Here is a 17,532-nt window from a genome sequence, read left to right on the forward strand (position 1 = left end):
GTCCAGCCAATCTGTTGACAGATCTTGTTAGTGCTGGACGCTCAGCCTCACAAGGGCGGGACTGGGACTGACAAGGACAGGGTTTCAGCTCCCAGACCCATGTGTCCTAGGGACCATCTCAGGAGGGCCCCTGTGTGCACGGCAAGGCAGGCTCTCCCTGCTCTGTCCATGGCCGGGGTGTTCACTTCTGAGGCTCGAATGCAGGGGACAACCCCTGAGGGAGCTTCACAGTCCTGCACGTGGCTCCTGTCCTCAAGTCACTTCTCATGTCCTGCGTTTACCCCAGGAGTAACGTCTAGTTTTCTAGACATTATGGGGTAACGTCTAGTTTTCTAGACATTATGGGGTAATGTCTAGTTTTCTGTCCTAAGAGCAGCCCTCTCCCTTGATAAGATCCCGTTTTCCCTTCAAGCGTCGGCTGTCAGGCCTTACCCCACTGGAGACCCCTGTACTCCCCAGGCTGGGCTTGGAGTTCCTCCTCCCTCCTCCCAGAATGCCCTATCCTATCTTACAAGGTTACTTTTTGCATGAGTGAAATGATGGAGCCCATGCCCTCTGCCGTGGACCGAGAGCTCACTGAGGCCAGATCTGTGGCTTCTGTCTTCGTATCCTCAGCTCCTGGGGCCTGACCCTCAGTGGCTGCTGAATAAGCATCTGTTGAACTGAGTGAAATTCTATGGGCCTGAAAACGTCTTTAGTGTAGCTCAGTCCAGCTGCCAAGAGTATCTCAGTGTCCGTGTGGCCCCATCCGGCTGCACTTGGCCCCCAACCTCAGTGACCTAATGGTGACAGGGGCCGGGCCGGATCTGGTGGGGCTATGCCTGGGCCAGGGGCTTCCAACAGCCTCACAGGTTAGCCAGAAACATCTCTAGGTACCTGAGCCTGAGGATACTGATCACACCTTCCCCTAACATCAAGAGACTGTAGAATGAGGTCAGTTTTTGGTAATTTTAATTGTAAAAACCAAGACATTTATATAAATAAGACTGCTGTGTAAAATACGATTCACCCTTCTACTAAAACTTTTCTCCCACACTCAAAAAGAACATAGAAAACCCAGCAGAGAGCAGTACAAATCAGCATGCGGTCCCTGATGCGAAGTCGCGGGCAGGCCAGGGTTCCCTGCGGAAGCAGCCTCGTGGTGAGAGCACTCCTGCCCAGGTGTCCCACCAGAGGCTCGGTGACCCCTCGAGAAACTGCCAGGTAGCAGCTCCCACACGACAGCCCCTGGCTCTCAACTGCGCGGGTCGAGGAGGGGACGGGAAAGGCTGCTTGGTCCCTACCAAGGCTGGGGAGCTGGGTGGCTGCCGGCCAAGTGAGATGCAGTGGTCTGTTCAGCCTGGGGTCAAGTTAGGGGGAAGGGGTTTCTGCGGGGTCAGCACCTCCCCCGAGGACAAGGAGAGAAGCTGCCTGTGTCCCTTGAAAGAATCGTCTCCTTCTTGGGGCCATTTTCATATGGCCACCAACGACAAAGATGGCAGACACTTCCCGGGAGTACTGGGGATGGCAGGGCAGTGGGGCTCCCAGCATGCAAGGGGAAAGCAGCCCTCGAGAAAGGGGGGACTGGTGCGTTCCTGTGTGGAAAATCTCATCTCCCACCTCCTCTACCCTGTCACACCGCCCCACCGTGGCACACAGACCAATGCCTGCTGCCCCGTCTACACCCTGAGACTCCGAGGGAGATGACTGAGAGCCTGGGGATGGAGATGTCAAGTTCACACACTGGGTGTGGCTCAGGAAACTGGTACACAAGGACAAACAGAAAAGATCCCAACTCTCCTTGGAGAAACCGGGACCCGCCTGGGACTGCTCCCCCCTACAGATGAGTGGCAGGAAAAGGCCCTGCAGGGGACGGGGCAGGGGACAGAGTGTCAGGAGCACTTCCAGACACACACGGCCAGGGTGCCCCCGAAGTACAGGTAGAGGAGGTTCTTCACCTCGTGGGTGATCTCAAACCCGAAGCCCTCGCCGATCACCACGTGCCAGGAGGAGCCGAACTTCTTGTCCATCGTCTCCTTGATCATCTTGGCGGCGCTCTGGAAGGAAGAGGGCGCTCATCAGGGGGCGCAGGGGAGGAGGGGGCAGGACTCAGGTCCTTCTCCAGGAAGGAGAAGGCTGGCACCGAGGTCTTGGCAAGAGAAAGACCTGCTGTCCTATTTCTGTTGTCCTCCTGCTTCAGAAAGGATTTCCACACAGGCCACCTCCTGCCAGGTCTATTACACAGGCACAGAAAACTAGACATCACCTCAGCAGTCAACAAGAAACTGGCTGAGGCGGGAAGGCAAGCATCAGGTCTGCAGACAGCCTGGGGCCACGTCCTGGCTGTGCACTTAGTGCGGGCTTCCAGGGCCAGTGCCACCTCCCTCAGATGTAACCCGGACAAGCAGGGCACCAGGCAGTCTCAGGACCAACTGAATGGACAGACCTGCAGACTGTGAGGTACCTAATGCGTTCAGTGGGCTCCGGGGAGGTGCTGACTGCTCCCCTAGTCATGGCCACAGCCGACTTCTTCCTGTGCCTGCTCTTCCAAGATGTGCCCCCCATGTGAGGAGGTCTAGAGGGGCAGGGAACCCCGCTCAGCAGGGCGAGTCCAGGTTCAGGCGCCTGAGGTACACCAACAGTGCCTCCCACCATGCCAGGTGCCACGCTGGGCACTCTGTCCCCATTGTCTCAGTAAATACGTCCTCACGACTGGCCCAGTGAGGAGGCACCATCACCACCCTCCATTTAAGGACTAGGAAACTGCACTCAGAGTTGAGAAATGGCTTATTCAAGGGCACAGCTGGGAAGGGCTGAAGCCAGGACCTGAACCTGGGCCTGGCCGACCCAAAGCCTGGGCTCCCACTGGCCAGTGTCTTGCCTCCCCACCGGCTGCCATAACACTGACTTCTCGCTCTCCCCACCAGATTGATGAATGGCCTTCCTGCGTTGATGCCTGCTGGCCGTATCCCCAGCACCTAGAACAGCACCTGTTCAACACCTTTTTGAATGGATGAATGAATACATGAATGGATGCCTCGGCAGGCCTCTGTTCACCACTGGGATGGAACCACGGGGAAAGGTGCCCTATTCGGCAGCCCACCTGAGGCAGGGAACACGGGCAGAGGCGTCACGGAGACCCTTGTGGCTTTGCTCCTCTAGGGCTGGGTGTGACCGTCAGTGCCTGGAGTCAGCACCAGCCTCTCACTCACTGACTTTCCCCAGACTGAACGCTTCCAAGAAAGGCTCTGGCCCTATACTGGCAGTACTCTCTGGAGCTGACTGCAGGCAACAGGGGCTATTCTATTCACCCACAGGGGCCACCAAAGGCACGAGGGGCCGCCTGCACTGCTGGCAATACCTCGTTGTTGTTGGAGAATTTCTCACAGGCTGTGACACATAGTTCCATGGTCTCCACGCGCATCTCCTCTGGCATGTCCGAGTGCTAGAGACAGGGCAGGGGTGACAAACAAGAGACAGGCTTAGCCCGTGACCTGGCCTTCCTGGCTGGCCTCTCTGTCCCAAGCTTAAGGCATGGACAGCAGGTAGCCTCCCTGGCCCAGCCCTGGGCAGGTGACCCATCTCCTGACTGAGGGCCTGCAGCTGGGGCAAAGGTGTGGCATGGAGCTGGGCCGTGTGGGCTCTCAAGCCCAGGCTCTCTGCAAGGGTGCAAAGCCAGCACCAGGCTCCAGCCAACAGACATGGGCAGAAGGCTGGCTGAGGGCAGAGGGAATGCTGGCTGTGGAAGTGCATTCCAACAGAATCTCACTCCGGAGGCCTGCAGAAGCCGCTGGGCGCTCTCTGGGGCCCCTGGTTTTCCTCCGGCCTTTCCCTCTGCTCCTTCTCCAGTGATCTGCTGGATTTCCTTCTTCCTCCCAGATCCTGGAGGGCCCTGGGCCCCACCTCCACTCTCCCGTCTCCAGTGACTCCATCTCTGGGGTCTTGTGTGTTCCATGCGTCTCTGTGTCCTCTCTATGGGAGCGCTCCCACGCTTCCACCCCCAGCTCTAACCTCTTCTTTGGGCTCCTGACTACTCTGTCCAACTGGCCACTTGATAACCTCACTTAGATGTCTAAAAATAACTTGATTCCCACAAACCCATCTTCTTCCATCTTCCTTTTCCTGGTAATTGATACCATTTTTTTCTCCCAATACTCAGGAAAAGACAGACTCTAGCAGCCACCCTGGACTCTCTTGTTCCCACACCCAGTCTCCAATTTGGCAGCAGGTCCTTCGGCCTCTGCACTCATGGAACACCCTGAACCCGACCGCATCACACTCTGCGCCGCGAGCCGCACGCAGCCACCCTCATCGCTCTGGGCCTCCGCAGTGGCCTCCTCGCTGGTCTCCTCACTTCTAGTCTGGCATCCCCAAATCCACTCTGCTCACAACAGCTGGAGTGAGCTTTTGAAAACCAAACAGATCTCATCACTCCCCTGCTTAAAACCCTTCGCTGCTCCCCCTTCGATTCAGGACAGAACCCATAGTTCTCACCACATTCTTCACTGTGGCTGGGCAGGCCTGTGGGGTCTGGCCCCACTGGTGGTTACGTCCCGCCACCCCTCTCAGCACTCCATTCCAGCCATGCTGGCCTTCTCTCTGTGCCTCCAAAATGCCAAGTTCATTCCTATCCCAGGCTTCCTGTGCCTCTGTTTCCCCGGCTTAGCATATTCTTTCCCAGGTCTTTGTGAGGTTTGCTCTCTGTCTTCAGGTCTCTGATCTGTGAAACCTCTCCAGAAGCTAACCTCGGCTCTCCAGCCCCTTCCACCTGCTTCATTTTTCATTATAGTACTTACTGCCTACAATCATGCTCTTTTTTTTTTTTTTTTTTTTTTTGAGACGGAGTCTTGCTCTATCGCCCAGGCTGGAGTATAGTGGCTGGATCTCAGCTCTCTGCAAGCTCCGCCTCCCGGGTTTACGCCATTCTCCTGCCTCAGCCTCCCGAGTAGCTGGGACTACAGGCGCCCGCCACCACGCCCGGCTAGTTTTTTGTATTTTTTAGTAGAGATGGGGTTTCACCGTGTTAGCCAGGATGGTCTCGATCTCCTGACCTCGTGATCCACCCATCTCGGCCTCCCAAAGTGCTGGGATTAATCATGCTCTTTAAACATGTCTTTCATGTGGGCCAGGCCTTCGCCTGTCTCATTCGCCATCCCCACAGCGCCTTGAACAGTGCCTGGCATATAGCAGGTGGCCTAATACTTGGTGAATGAATGAATGAATGAAACAATGAATCACTGTCAACTCCAAGATGTCTAGGTCTGAGCCAGCAGAGGCCTTCTTAACTTCCTCCCACTGCCATCCTGCAAGGGACAAGCTCCACCCACCTCTCTCCAGGCTGTGTGGGCCCCGTCAGCAGTCCTGCCTCCCTCCCCTGGGGCTTACCCTGACCAGCGGGAAGGTCTGCAGTCGCTTATAATCAGCCTCATCTTTCTTCCCTTCTGTTTCTCCCATGATCCTTCCACTGTGACCGCTGGAGGAGAGAGTGGGGCTCTCAGGAGGTGCTGGGACTGGCAATTAAGACACAACCAGGAGATTCAGGAAGCAGGCCCTGCCAACTTGGTGGGAGCAGAAAAATGTCTTTCCCCGGGGGGTGCTGTAGAAAACAGGAAAAACCAGAAGAAAAGAGTTGGCTTCAAAACCATACATCACAAATTAGAAATGTCTCAGTAACAATCTGACACCTCCCCATCTTAACTCCTCCGCACCCTTTTCCAAATGGCCAGCAAGTCTGCAGACGGGAGGATGAGTCAACACGAGATGCTGGGACCTGGTTAAGAACACACTGGTATGATGCTGCAAGCCCACACTGTCGTTATGAAGACAAATACTGACTGTGGGCCAGGCTTGCGGGATGGAGCCTTGAGCTGGCAGTGAGCAAATGTAGCTTCCCCGCGTACCCACTACATACATGAGCCTTCCTTCTCACTACATACACGAACCTTCCTTCTCACTACACACACGAGCCTTCCTTCTCACTACACACACGGGCCTTCCTTCTCACTACACACACGGGCCTTCCTTCTCACTACACACACGGGCCTTCCTTCTCACTACACACACGAGCCTTCCTTCTCCACTACACACACGGGCCTTCCTTCTCACTACACACACAGGCCTTCCCTCCCGCTACAGACACGGGCCTTCCCTCCCGCTACAGATACAGGCGTTTCTTCCCAGAAGCTGTGCTTAGGAAGGGAAATGTTCAGGTCACCACTGACAGTCTGGGCTTACTGGCAAGCGAGGGGGCCACTCTGCAGCCCTGATCTTCAGGGGAATGGGCACGGTGCTGCTTTGTGCCCTCCCTGGCACACCAGGCTCCCTGGTTGTTCTTTCCTACTCCTTCTTGGACCACTGGGTCCTGTCCTGCTGGACCAGCAGCTGGGAGGCTTGGGCGCTGCTGCTGGTTCAATCACTCACCAGCAGTATGGCCCTGGGCCCCAGACTCCTCACCATTAACGCCGGGACAGTCACATCCATCTCATGAGGCCGTTATGAGAATTCAGTGAAACAGTGTCTGTAAAGCTGAGACAGTGCCAAGCACAGGGCAGGCACTCAGTACACGGCTGTTCCCTAACCGACGGGGCTTCTAAAGAGACGGGCCTGGACCCGAGATAACTGGGAGCACTGCTGGCAATCCAGGCATTTCTCTTTCATCTTCGACCCAATTTATCTCATAATTCAGTTTTTTTTATCTCAGAAGTACTGACATAAGCGAATACAAATCACCAGGTTGTTAAGCCCTTTTTAATGATTTATATTAGACAAATACAGCAAAATAATGTCATTCCAGCATTTCTCACATTTCCAAACAAATTTACTTTCACTTTGGGTCATGGAACCCAAAGGTGCCGAGCACAGTAACTAACAGGCAGGTAATGACACGTGATGGCTGTCAGTGTCCTGCCTGTCGGTGTTCCACATGCATTTACACACCTTGTCATCGCAACAACCCCAGGAGTTAGGTCCTGTAGGGACAGAGGCATGAAGCTGGTCAGTAGCTGGCCTGAGGTCACTTAGCTCGTTAGCGACAGAGCTGGGGTGTGAATCCAGGCCCGGCTCTCAGTGTGGGCACTCTGAACCCCTTATTCATCCATTTCCTCATGGGCACACAGGAGGCACTCACAAGCATACATCAACTGTCCACTGGGACAGCTCCTATCTTCCTAGAAGGGAAACAAATCAAGTATTTGCTCTTCCCTTTTGCTGTCTCTTTTTCTTTCTTTTTTTTTTTTTTTTTTTTGAGACGGAGTCTCGCTCTGTTACCCAGGCTGGAGTGCAGTGGCGCGATCTCGGCTCACTGCAAGCTCCACCTCCTGGGTTCACGCCATTCTCCTGCCTCAGCCTCCCGAGTAGCTGGGACTACAAGTGCCTGCCACCAAACCTGGCTAACTTTTTTTTTGTATTTTTAGTAGAGATGGGATTTCACCGTGTTAGCGAGGATGGTCTCGATCTCCTGACCTCGTGATCTTCCCACCTTGGCCTTCCAAAGTGCTGGGATTATAGGCGTTAGCCACCGCGCCTGGCCTGCTGTCTTTTTCTAATGTTAACTTGACCCTGGTTTGGCCAAGCCTTGAGCTTTCTGGGCACTCTTTCTGGGCTGTGCTCTCGACTGGATCCCTGCTCCAATGCCTCGGTGCCACTCCATTTGGTCAGCTCCCTCTTGTGAGGCTGGAAGCCTGGCACGGACCCCACCATCCCATGACATTGGTATTTTCTGATTTCCCAGTGGACAGATGGCTCCACTTGTCTCATCAATTCTGGACATTTGTACCACTCAGATGTTAGCAGGTTTTGTTTGTCTCTCTCTATAAGCTGGCGAATTACCAAGCACAATTTCATTGTACTTTCTAGTCAGGTTTCTTATTTCACAAAATTCAGGGAATCGTTTTGTTTTTGCTCATGAATGTGAAGGCCTATTTCCAATTCCAGGCTGTCCTCCTAGCCTTCTTGCTTCCTCCTCTACCTCTGTCCAGGTGTGACAGAGGTGGCGGCTACACTGATGATAGAAGGAAAAGGTAAACACAGTTTGTTTACCTCTGAGAATTTCGAGGGGGAACAACCGAAAATGTGGAAGCACCTTCTTAGGCATCTTCCACGGAAATGTTTCCATTTGATTTAATTCATCCTCTAGGCTAAAGAGTGTGGGCATCTAGGAGCCAGGAGGGAATTAGGAGCCAGCTGTGGACGTGCCGCCCTCCAGGAGGTCAGGGTCTGTGACAGCTGCTCTAACATGCAGAATCCTGCTGAGATGTCCTGTGGCTTCAGAGGTATTACCAAGGCCCATTTCTCAGGAACAACAGGGAAAGCCAGTGGGAGAGTGACCTGTGCAGCATCTTGCAGAGCAAAGAACTGTGTGGGCCGCAAGCCAGAGTGCGCAGGCATGGACACCAGCTCTGCCAAAGACGCGCTTCTGCTCACTTCCTTTCTCTGCAGCCTTTGGTGAGTAATTTCACCTAAGCCTTGGTTTCCTTCTCTATGAAACGGGATACTAAATCCTGTCTCTGCGTTCTCAGGAAGCTGTTGCAAGCCCCAAGTATGTGTATGTGAGCGATTTGAAATGTTAAAGCTCTCTGCACTATTATCACACTGCTCTCTGCTACCACCATTAATTAGCCAGGACTTGGTCACCGTGATTCAGCCAACTTTACTAAGGACCATGACTACAAAGAGCTTTTTCTAACCACTACACATACTTCTGGGGACCTAAAAGGGATGAGACAGAATAAAAAGGAATCATTACAGATGATGTGTTTCCAAATACAGAAAGGCAGGAGAATTTTTTATGACACTGTATCATTATAGTACAGCTAGAGTCATTCAGCCACAATCCTAAAACTCTGCTCAAAGAAAGCTGCCAAAAATAGCAGAACTAGAGGTTCTAATAACCTTATCAATCTCCCATGCAGAGGAGCACGTGCCTGAATGCTTCGGGCCAGAAGGAGTCGTGTCAGGTCTAAAAGAGCCTTTTAATAACGTAATTGTGGCTGGGTGCGGTGGTTCATGCCTGTAATCCCAGCACTTTGGAAGGCCGAGAAGGGTGGATCACTTGAGGTCAGAAGTTCAAGACCAGCCTGGCCAACAGGGTGAAACTCTGTCTCCACTAAAAATACAAAAATTAGCCAGGCATGGTGGCACATGCCTGTAATTCCAGCTACTGCAGAGGCAGAGGCAGAGGCAGAGGCAGGAGAATGGCTTGAACCCAGGAGGCAGGGGTTTTGGTGAGCTGAGATCATACCACCGTTGCACTCCAGCCTGGGCAAAGAAGCGAGACTCAGTCTCAAAAAAAAAAAAAGTAATTGGGCCCACTGCCAGGGTACTTGAATCTGCCGGGTACAGAAGCTCAACCCCAGCCCATCTGGCCCACAGTGGTACAAAGCCAGGGGCAGCCCTATTCTCGCTCTCACTGCCCGTGCTCTCCTCCTCACTCAAGGGCCATCTGTGGGCTTTACATATCCTTGCCCTGTTTGATGTGAGGCTCTTCCTAGGCAACAGGAGGCACAGACAAGGGCCCTTTATCTCGTCGCCTGGTCAAGGCCAGTGTTCCTGGTCTTGCTATCCCTTGTTCTTTTGTGGCACTGACCTCAGTCACTATTCATTACTCTGTGTCTGAAGTGTCTGGGAAGAATCCTAAAGAGGGTTAGGGTATGTGGGAGGGATCGGGAAAAATGAATGTGTTCTGGGAAATAAGGCCCAAAGTATCTGCCAACCCCATGGGAGGGGGACAGCCACTCAATGTCTGGAACATCCTCGGCCCTTAGATCACGCTCGCCTCCCTGTACCACTCACCATGCACCTGAGATTGCAGGACACACCTGGAGCATGTCATGGTGGTTCTGAGTACAGACTCCATCATCAGATCTGAATTCACATCTTGGTTCTGTTTCAGACAAGGGCTAACCTCCCTAAGCCTCAGTTTTTTCTTTTCTTTTCTTTTTTTTTTTTTTTTGAGACAGGGTTTCACTCTTGTTGCCCAGGCTGGAGTGCAATGGTGTGATCTCGGCTCACTGCAACCTCTGCCTCCCAGGATCAAGCAATTCTCCTGAATCAGCCTCCCAAGTAGCTGGGATTACAAGTGCCTGCCACCACGCCCAGCTAATTTTGTATTTTTAGTAGAAACAGGGTTTCACCATGTTGGCCAGTCTGGTCTTGAACTCCTGACTTCAGGTGATCCACCCGCCTTGGCCTCCTAAAGTGCTAGGATTGCAGGTGTGGGCCACCGTGCCCAGCAGCCTCAGTTTTCTCATCTGGAAATTGGGGCTAAGGACTAAGCTCCTGTCACTGGTGCAGTAGGAAGGATACTGCAATATCCTTCTACGTAGACCAGCCTGCTACACATCTAAATGTGCAGCCAAACAAACCACTATTTCCCAAGTTCCTACTACGTGTGAACCACTGTGCTAGTACTGAAGGAGGAAAGAGTCACAAGGAAATTCTGTGAAACCTGCTGGGGCCGGGGTGGTAGTGGTGTGGCTATGGTGTGCCTTCACATCCACCATCTCATTTCATCCTCGTAACACCTGTGAGGGAAGGATCCAGCTCCCCATTCTCAGACAAACCGCTGGAGCTCAGAGGGGTTTTATGGGCAGCCTGAGGGTGCACAGCCAGCAATGGCAGAGCCAGGATTGGAACCCCAATCCATTCTTCTGACTCTACCTTCTGTGCTTTCTCCTTTGGCACAAGCAAGTAGGAGACAAGCCAGTAACACAGATGACTTCGATTCTCAGCATCCACTCATCCAGCCTCTGTCCAGGCCTGCCTCTTGCTTCCTGCCACACTGGGGACACAGGCAGGCAGTCCAGTCTCCCTTGGCCTTCTGGCAAACAAATGACCAAAGCTGGCCGGGGAGGAAAAAGGATCCTAAAGACTTGGGCATTCGTCCAAGATGCCTGTAGTGAGGTCAGGAAATGATGCAGAAGCCAGGCTCTCAGACCAGTTTAAAGTGGGGCCAGACACAGTGCTGCCATTTTAAAATTCTGCTGCAAAAGGGCCTTAGAAGACACATCATCTACTACAAAAGAGGAAAATCTGGCAGAATAAAGATCAGCCCTCCTTAAGAAGTCAAACACACGAAGTTGTTGTTTTCATGTGGTCCTTAATTTTTCTCATTTCGCTGAAGTCCAGTGAAAGCTTAATGTGCCTGGGACTGAGGGAGGAGTGGAGGGAAGGAGAGGAGGGAGGGAGAGGAGAGAGGCCTGTTGTCTGAATCTGCAATTCTCTACATTTCCTCATGTCCGACACCATGTGATAAGTGACATTGACTCACACAGGCACCCTCAAGGACTTAACCAGACTTGGATGAAATCCCAGACAGTTTTGTCAAGACACTAAGTATAAGGAAACTCACAACCATCACAGCTATTAGCTCCCAGAGAACAGCTGCTCACCACACACAGCAGGGCAGGCTCCCGCCCCCCTCTCTCCCACTCAAGAGAACAGATTTGAATCTAAGGGAGTAAGAGTGACATTATCACAGAAATAAATTGGACTTAGCATGGATTTATTTTTTAGAAGCTCATTCACAATTGCTAATTACCAGTGACATCTCACAACCGATCACGACTTAACCGTGCCTGTGAGTCCAGATTCCCTGGGGCTGAGGAACTTGATTTGGCTCTAGATGCCCTAGAGCACAAAGGCCAGTGTCTGGCACACCGCAGAGGCCCAGAAATTATCCAAATTGTAATTAACTTATATTTCATTGGCCCCCTGGGAGGGGAGAGGACCTATCACATCCATTCAAGACATTTATTGAACACTGATCCTGAGCCAGGCGCCAGAATGGGCGATCTACGTACAGGATGTCCCTCCCCGAGTCACTCTGTCAGACAGGCACTACTAGCCCTACGTTACTGGTATATCCACACAGACTGAAAAAAAGAGAGTTTCCACTCAGTTAATAAACAAAGGGGCTAGGATTTGATCCCAGATATATATGACTTCAACGATTATGCTTTTGCTTTTCAAGACAGGGTCTCACTCTGTCGCCCAGGTTGGAGTGCAGTGGCATGATCACAGCTTGCCGCAGCCTCAACTTCCCAGGCTCAGGTGATCCTCCTGAGTAGCTCATGCTACCACACTCAGTGGTGGCACTCTACAGGCTTGTGCCACTATCCTTGGCTAAGTTTTGTATTTTTTTGAGAGATGGGGTTTTGCCATGTTGCCCAGGCTGGTCTCAAACTCCTGAGCTCAAGCAATTCACCCACCTCGGCCTCCCCAAGTGCTGGGATTATAGGCATGAGCCACCATGCCTGGTCTGATTATGCTTTTTCAACTACTCGACTATAAGCAACAGCCAGTCCCTGCCTTTAAGGAGCTTACAATCTAATATGGAGACTAACAGGCACACACAAGGAACTAACTATGGTTCCTGGCAGAAAGTAGTGCCACAAGACGGGCATACTTGTGGTGGTGAGGAGGGTGAGATAAGAAAGCAAAAGCAGCTTGCTGGTAGGGGCAGCATTTGAGTCAGGACTGGAAAGGTTAGGAAGAATTGTAACAGGTAGACGAGGTGAGGAAGACCTTCCAGGCGGATGTACACAGCAGTGCCAAGGCAAAAAGTACAAAGCATCTTCTGGGAAAGTCTAACAGTCCAATTCAGTTAGAAGATAGAATTTGGCAAAGAAGGGAGAAATAAATCTGGGAGAAAAGGCTGGGGTTGGGCTGTGGAAGTGTAGATGGGTCCTGAAACCGATGCTTAAATATTTTTGTAGACATGGGGGTCTCTATGTTGCCCAGGCTGGTCTTGAACTCCTGAACTCAAGTGAGCCTCCCACTTCAGCCTCTCAAAGTGCTGGGATTACAAGTATGAGCCACCATGCCTGGCAAGAAGTGTGGATCTTTTTCATAGTGAATGGGAAGCTCTTTGGAGGTTTCCGGGTGGCTGGTGACGTGGGTGGGCTGGGTTGACAGGAGCAGAGACTGGAGGTAGGAGCAGTCGCTAGGAAGCTGCGGTAATTAGTACCAGGGGTACTAATGTCACAGGCATGAAAGACTTGAAGGAGAGTGGTGGCTTCAGGAATGGAGATGATGTGAGCTCCGCATGGAGGCAGAATCAAAACAACCTGACAACTGCCTGAGTGGAATGGGCATGGCGGAGTGAGGAATGACGCCCAGGATGATGGTGATGCCACTGACGGGGAGAGGGGAAACCAGGGGGCACAGCTGGGTAGAGAAGCAGGTCAGTTTCATTTCAGAGCTGCCAAGTTTAAGTTGCTGGTAAGATATGCAAATGGAAGTATCTAGTCAGGAGAAAGAAATCACCAAGTCATGGGCTATCGGTGCAGAAGGGAAGCCATCAAGTCCAACTATGGCATCAACACAGTCATGCATTGCTTAACGACAGGGGCATGTTCTGAGAAATTCATCGTTAGGTGATTTTGTTGTGTGAATATCATAGAGTGTACTTACACAAACCTAGATGACGTAGCCTACTACAGACCTAGGCTATATGGTACAGCCTATTTCTCCTAGGCTACAAACTTGTGTAGCATGTTACGGTGCTAAATACTGTAGGCAACTGTAATGCAATGGTGTTTGTGTATCTAAACATAGAAAAGGTACAGTTGGCTGGGCGTGATGGCTCACACTTGTAATCCCAGCACTCTGGGAGGCTTAGGTAGGTGGATCACTTGAGATCAGGAGTTTGAGACCAGCCTGGCCAACATGGCGAAACTCTGTCTCTTCTAAAAATACAATAATTAGCCGGTGTCATGGCGTGCGCCTGTAATCCCAGCTACTTAGGAGGGTGAAGCAGAAGAATCTCTTGAACCTGGGAGGTGGAGGTTGCAGGGAGCAGAGATCATATCACTGCACTCCAGCCTGGGCAGCAGAGTGAGTCTCCACCTCAAAAAAAAAAAAAAAAAAAAAAGTACAGTAAAAATATGGTATAAAAGATAAAAAATCATACGCCTATAAAGGTCACTTCCCACGAATGAAGCACGCAGGACAGGAAGTTGCTCTGGAAAAATCAGTGAATGAGTGGTGAGAGAAAGTGAAGGCCCAGTACATTAATGGATATAACTTTATTTTATTTTTAATTTATTTTTATTTTATTTTATTTTTTGAGACTAAATCTCGCTCTTGTTGCCCAAGCTGGAGTGCAATGGCGCGATCTCGGCTCACTGCAACCTCCGCCTCCCAGGTTCAAGTGATTCTCCTGCCTCAGTCTCCTGAGTAGCTGGGATTAGAGGCGCCTGCCACCACACCCAGTTAATTTCTGTATTTTTAGTGGAGATGGGGTTTCTCCATGTTGATCAGGCTAGTCTCGAACTCCTGACCTCAGGTGATCTGCCCGCCTTGGCCTCTCAAAGTGCTGGGATTACAGGTGTGAGCCACTGCACTGGGCCTATTTATTTTTATTTTTTATTTATTTTTATTTTTTGAGATGGAGTCTCGCTTTGTTGCCCAGGCTGGAGTGCAGTGGCCGGATCTCAGCTCACTGCAAGCTCCGCCTCCCGGGTTTATGCCATTCTCCTGCCTCAGCCTCCCGAGTAGCTGGGACTATAGGCGCCCGCCACCTCGCCCGGCTAGTTTTTTGTATTTTTTAGTAGAGACGGGGTTTCACCGGGTTAGCCAGGATGGTCTCGATCTCCTGACCTCGTGATCCACCCGTCTTGGCCTCCCAAAGTGCTGGGATTACAGGCTTGAGCCATGGCGCCCGGCCTATTTTTATTTTTTGGATGGAGTCTTGCTCTGTTGCCCAGTCTGGAGTGCAGTGGCAGGATCTCAGCTCAATGCAACATCTACCACCCAGGTTCAAATGATTCTCCTGCCTCAGCCTCCTGAGTAGCTGGGATTACAGGTGTCCGCCACCATGCCTGGCTAATTTTTAGTTTTTTTTTTTTTTTTTTTTTTTTTTTTTTTTGAGTACAGACAGGGTTTCACCTTGTTGGGCAGGCTGGTCTCGAACGCCTGACCTCAAGTGATCCCTCCGCCTTGGCCTCCCAAAGTGCTGGGATTACAGGCATGAGCCACCATGCCTGGCCACTACTGTAACTTTATAAACACCGTACACTTAGGCTGCACTAAATTTATTGAAAATATTTTTTTTTCTTCCACAATAAGTTAACCTTAGCTTACTGTAACATTTTTACTTTGATTTTGTTAACTTTTTGACTCTTTTGTAATAACACTTAGCTTAAAACGCAAACACATTGTGCAGCTATACAAAAATATTTTCTTTATATCTTTATTGTACAAGCTTTTTTCTATTTATATATATATATATATATATATATATTTTTTTTTTTTTTTTTTTTTTTTTTTTGAGACAAAGTTTCTCTCTTGTTGCCCAGGCTTGAGTGCAATGGTGCTATTTACACGCACAGCAATCTCCACCTCCCAGGTTCAAGCGACTCTTCTGCCTCAGCCTCCCAAGCAGCTGGGATTACAGGCGCCTGCTACCACATCTGGCTAATTTTTTGTATTTTTAGTAGAGACGGGGTTTCACCATGTTGGCCAGGCTGGTCTCAAACTCCTGATCTGCCCGTGTCGGCCTTCTGAAGTGCTGGGATTATAGGCGTGAGGTACCGCACCTGGCCTTTTTTTTTTTTTTTTTTTTTTAACATTTTAAACTTTTTTGTTAAAACTCAGACACAGATACATTAGCCTAAGCCTACACAGGGTCAGGATCCTCAGTGTCACTATCTTCCACTACCACATCTTGTCCTGCTGGACTGTCTTCAGGGCAATAACACGCATGGAGCTGCCATCTCCTATGATAATAAAGACCTTCTGCTTGAATACCTCCTGAAGGACCTATCTAAGACTGTTTACAGTTAAATTTTATTTTTTATAAGTAGGAGGCGTGTACACTGTAAAATAACAATAAAAAGTGTAGGATAGTAAACACATAAACCAGTAACAGTCATTTATTACCATTATCAAGTATTACGTCCTGTACACAATTGTATGTGTTATATTTTATATGACTGGCAGCACTGTAGGTTTGCTTACACCAGCATCACCACATACGTGAGTCATGCATTTTGCTTTGACATTACGATGGCTATGTAACTAGGTGACAGAAATTTTTCAGCTCCATTATAACCTTAGGGCACCACCGTGGCATCTGCGGTCCATCTTGACCAAAACGTTGTTATATGGTACATGACTGTATTTCAATCTCCATCTGTCCCACTCCCCACCCTCTAAGTAACTCTAACCATGGAAGGCCAGGAGGAAGATCAGAGAGGGCCAGCCGGAGAAATGACAGTTCATGCCGATCGCGTTGATAACATTTCCCAGAAAGGGAAAATGTGGTGAAGAGACAAAGGAAGGAAACTAACAAATATTGAATATATACTGGGCTGGACTCTGTACTTCATATTAGCCTCAGAATTCCCAAAGGAGATGCACCGTCGTCTACTGATTTTACATATGCACAGATTAAGAGCGCAGGTAGGGTAGGTCTTGAGACTGGGAATCCAAATTAGGTTTGCCAAGTTATTTTCACAACACACGATACCTCCCACTGGGGAGCACATCCTCTAGGAAGCCTAAAGTTGGGTCAAAGAACAACGACATCCCAGAACGTCAGAGTGGAAGAGGCCTTAGAGATCACTCAACCCAACTTCTCGTTTACAGATGGGGAAACTGAGGCCCAAAGAGGGGAAATGACCAGCCCGGAATCCCAGTACATCGTCGCCAACTCTCCAAGCCAAGAGCGGTCTGACCGAGGTGATGGCGGCCCCGCGGGAGAGGGGATTACTCCGCGACAGGTCGGGGGATCAAGGTGCTGGGGGAAGTTGGCTAAAGGAGGACGCGGGAGCACGAAGCTGGACGGGCCTCGGGTGGGTGGGGAAGAGCAGCCGGCAGAGTCGCCATGGCAAACCTGTCACGACAGAGCTCGCAGGTCCCGAAGTGGGGGTGAGGGTGAGAAGACCTGGGGCTGGGGAACAGCAGGCAGGAGACTGAGGTGAGGCCTCGGCGGCGGGCGAGGCCTCTTCCGCCCTGCGTTGCCTCCCGCCCTCCCTCCGGGCGGGCCCTCCCCGCCTGGCTGCCCGCCGCGCCCCGGGGCCTCACCTGCTCCCGCGGGGGCCGGAGCCAGGGCCGCAGCCAGCGCACCCCCGCCAGGGTTGTCAAGGAGCGGAACAAGAGTGTCTTAGCAACCAGCAAGGAAGTCCTGCCCCCTCACCGGACGTTGACGGGAATTTCACTTATTATTGGTGAATAAAAGTATCAATCAGTGTGAAAGGGCCTTACAAGTCAGGCGTTTGCACGGAAAGGCCAGGGAGGCGGGACTTCACTTATAGTTGTCTTAAGCGTGCCCAAGGAGCAGGGGGCACATTGAAGTTCTTTTTCTAGGGAAACAAACTTCGAAAAGCGGTACTGCCTTGGGAGTTTCTTTAGTCATTTGAAATAACAAATGCAACTTGTTGGTGTCATGACACTTAGCCACCACTTTATTGGGATCTGGAAAGCCTAATAATAACTAGCATTTATGTAGGGCTTTACAATTAATGTCTCACTCGATTCTCACTACAGTACTTTTAGGTAATAATATTTGTCATCCCATCTGAACTAAAGTTCAGAGAGGTTAAGTAACTTGGT

At 50.9% G+C, this 17,532-nt stretch overlaps 1 protein-coding gene across 2 annotated transcripts; it reads right to left on the bottom strand.

The window, feature by feature from the left end:
- Positions 1–934: 934 nt before the first annotated feature.
- On the bottom strand, positions 935–17,126 carry LOC105464436 (dynein axonemal light chain 4). 2 transcript variants are annotated; one of them, XM_011712342.3, is made up of 4 exons: positions 17,005–17,126; positions 5,365–5,575; positions 3,341–3,424; positions 935–2,036 (listed from the first exon to the last, which is right to left on the bottom strand). In XM_011712342.3, the coding sequence occupies exons 2-4, from the start codon at positions 5,431–5,433 to the stop codon at positions 1,872–1,874; spliced, it is 318 nt and encodes a 105-aa protein (XP_011710644.1). In that variant the 5' UTR covers positions 5,434–5,575; positions 17,005–17,126; the 3' UTR covers positions 935–1,871. The 2 variants fall into 2 exon arrangements, with proteins under 2 accessions (XP_011710644.1, XP_011710645.1); XM_011712343.3 differs by lacking the exon at positions 17,005–17,126 and adding an exon at positions 16,814–16,952.
- Between the last annotated feature and the right edge of the window lie 406 nt (positions 17,127–17,532).

This window comes from Macaca nemestrina, chromosome 15 (genome assembly GCF_043159975.1).
Source record: "Macaca nemestrina isolate mMacNem1 chromosome 15, mMacNem.hap1, whole genome shotgun sequence".
Classification (NCBI taxonomy): Eukaryota; Metazoa; Chordata; class Mammalia; order Primates; family Cercopithecidae; genus Macaca; species Macaca nemestrina.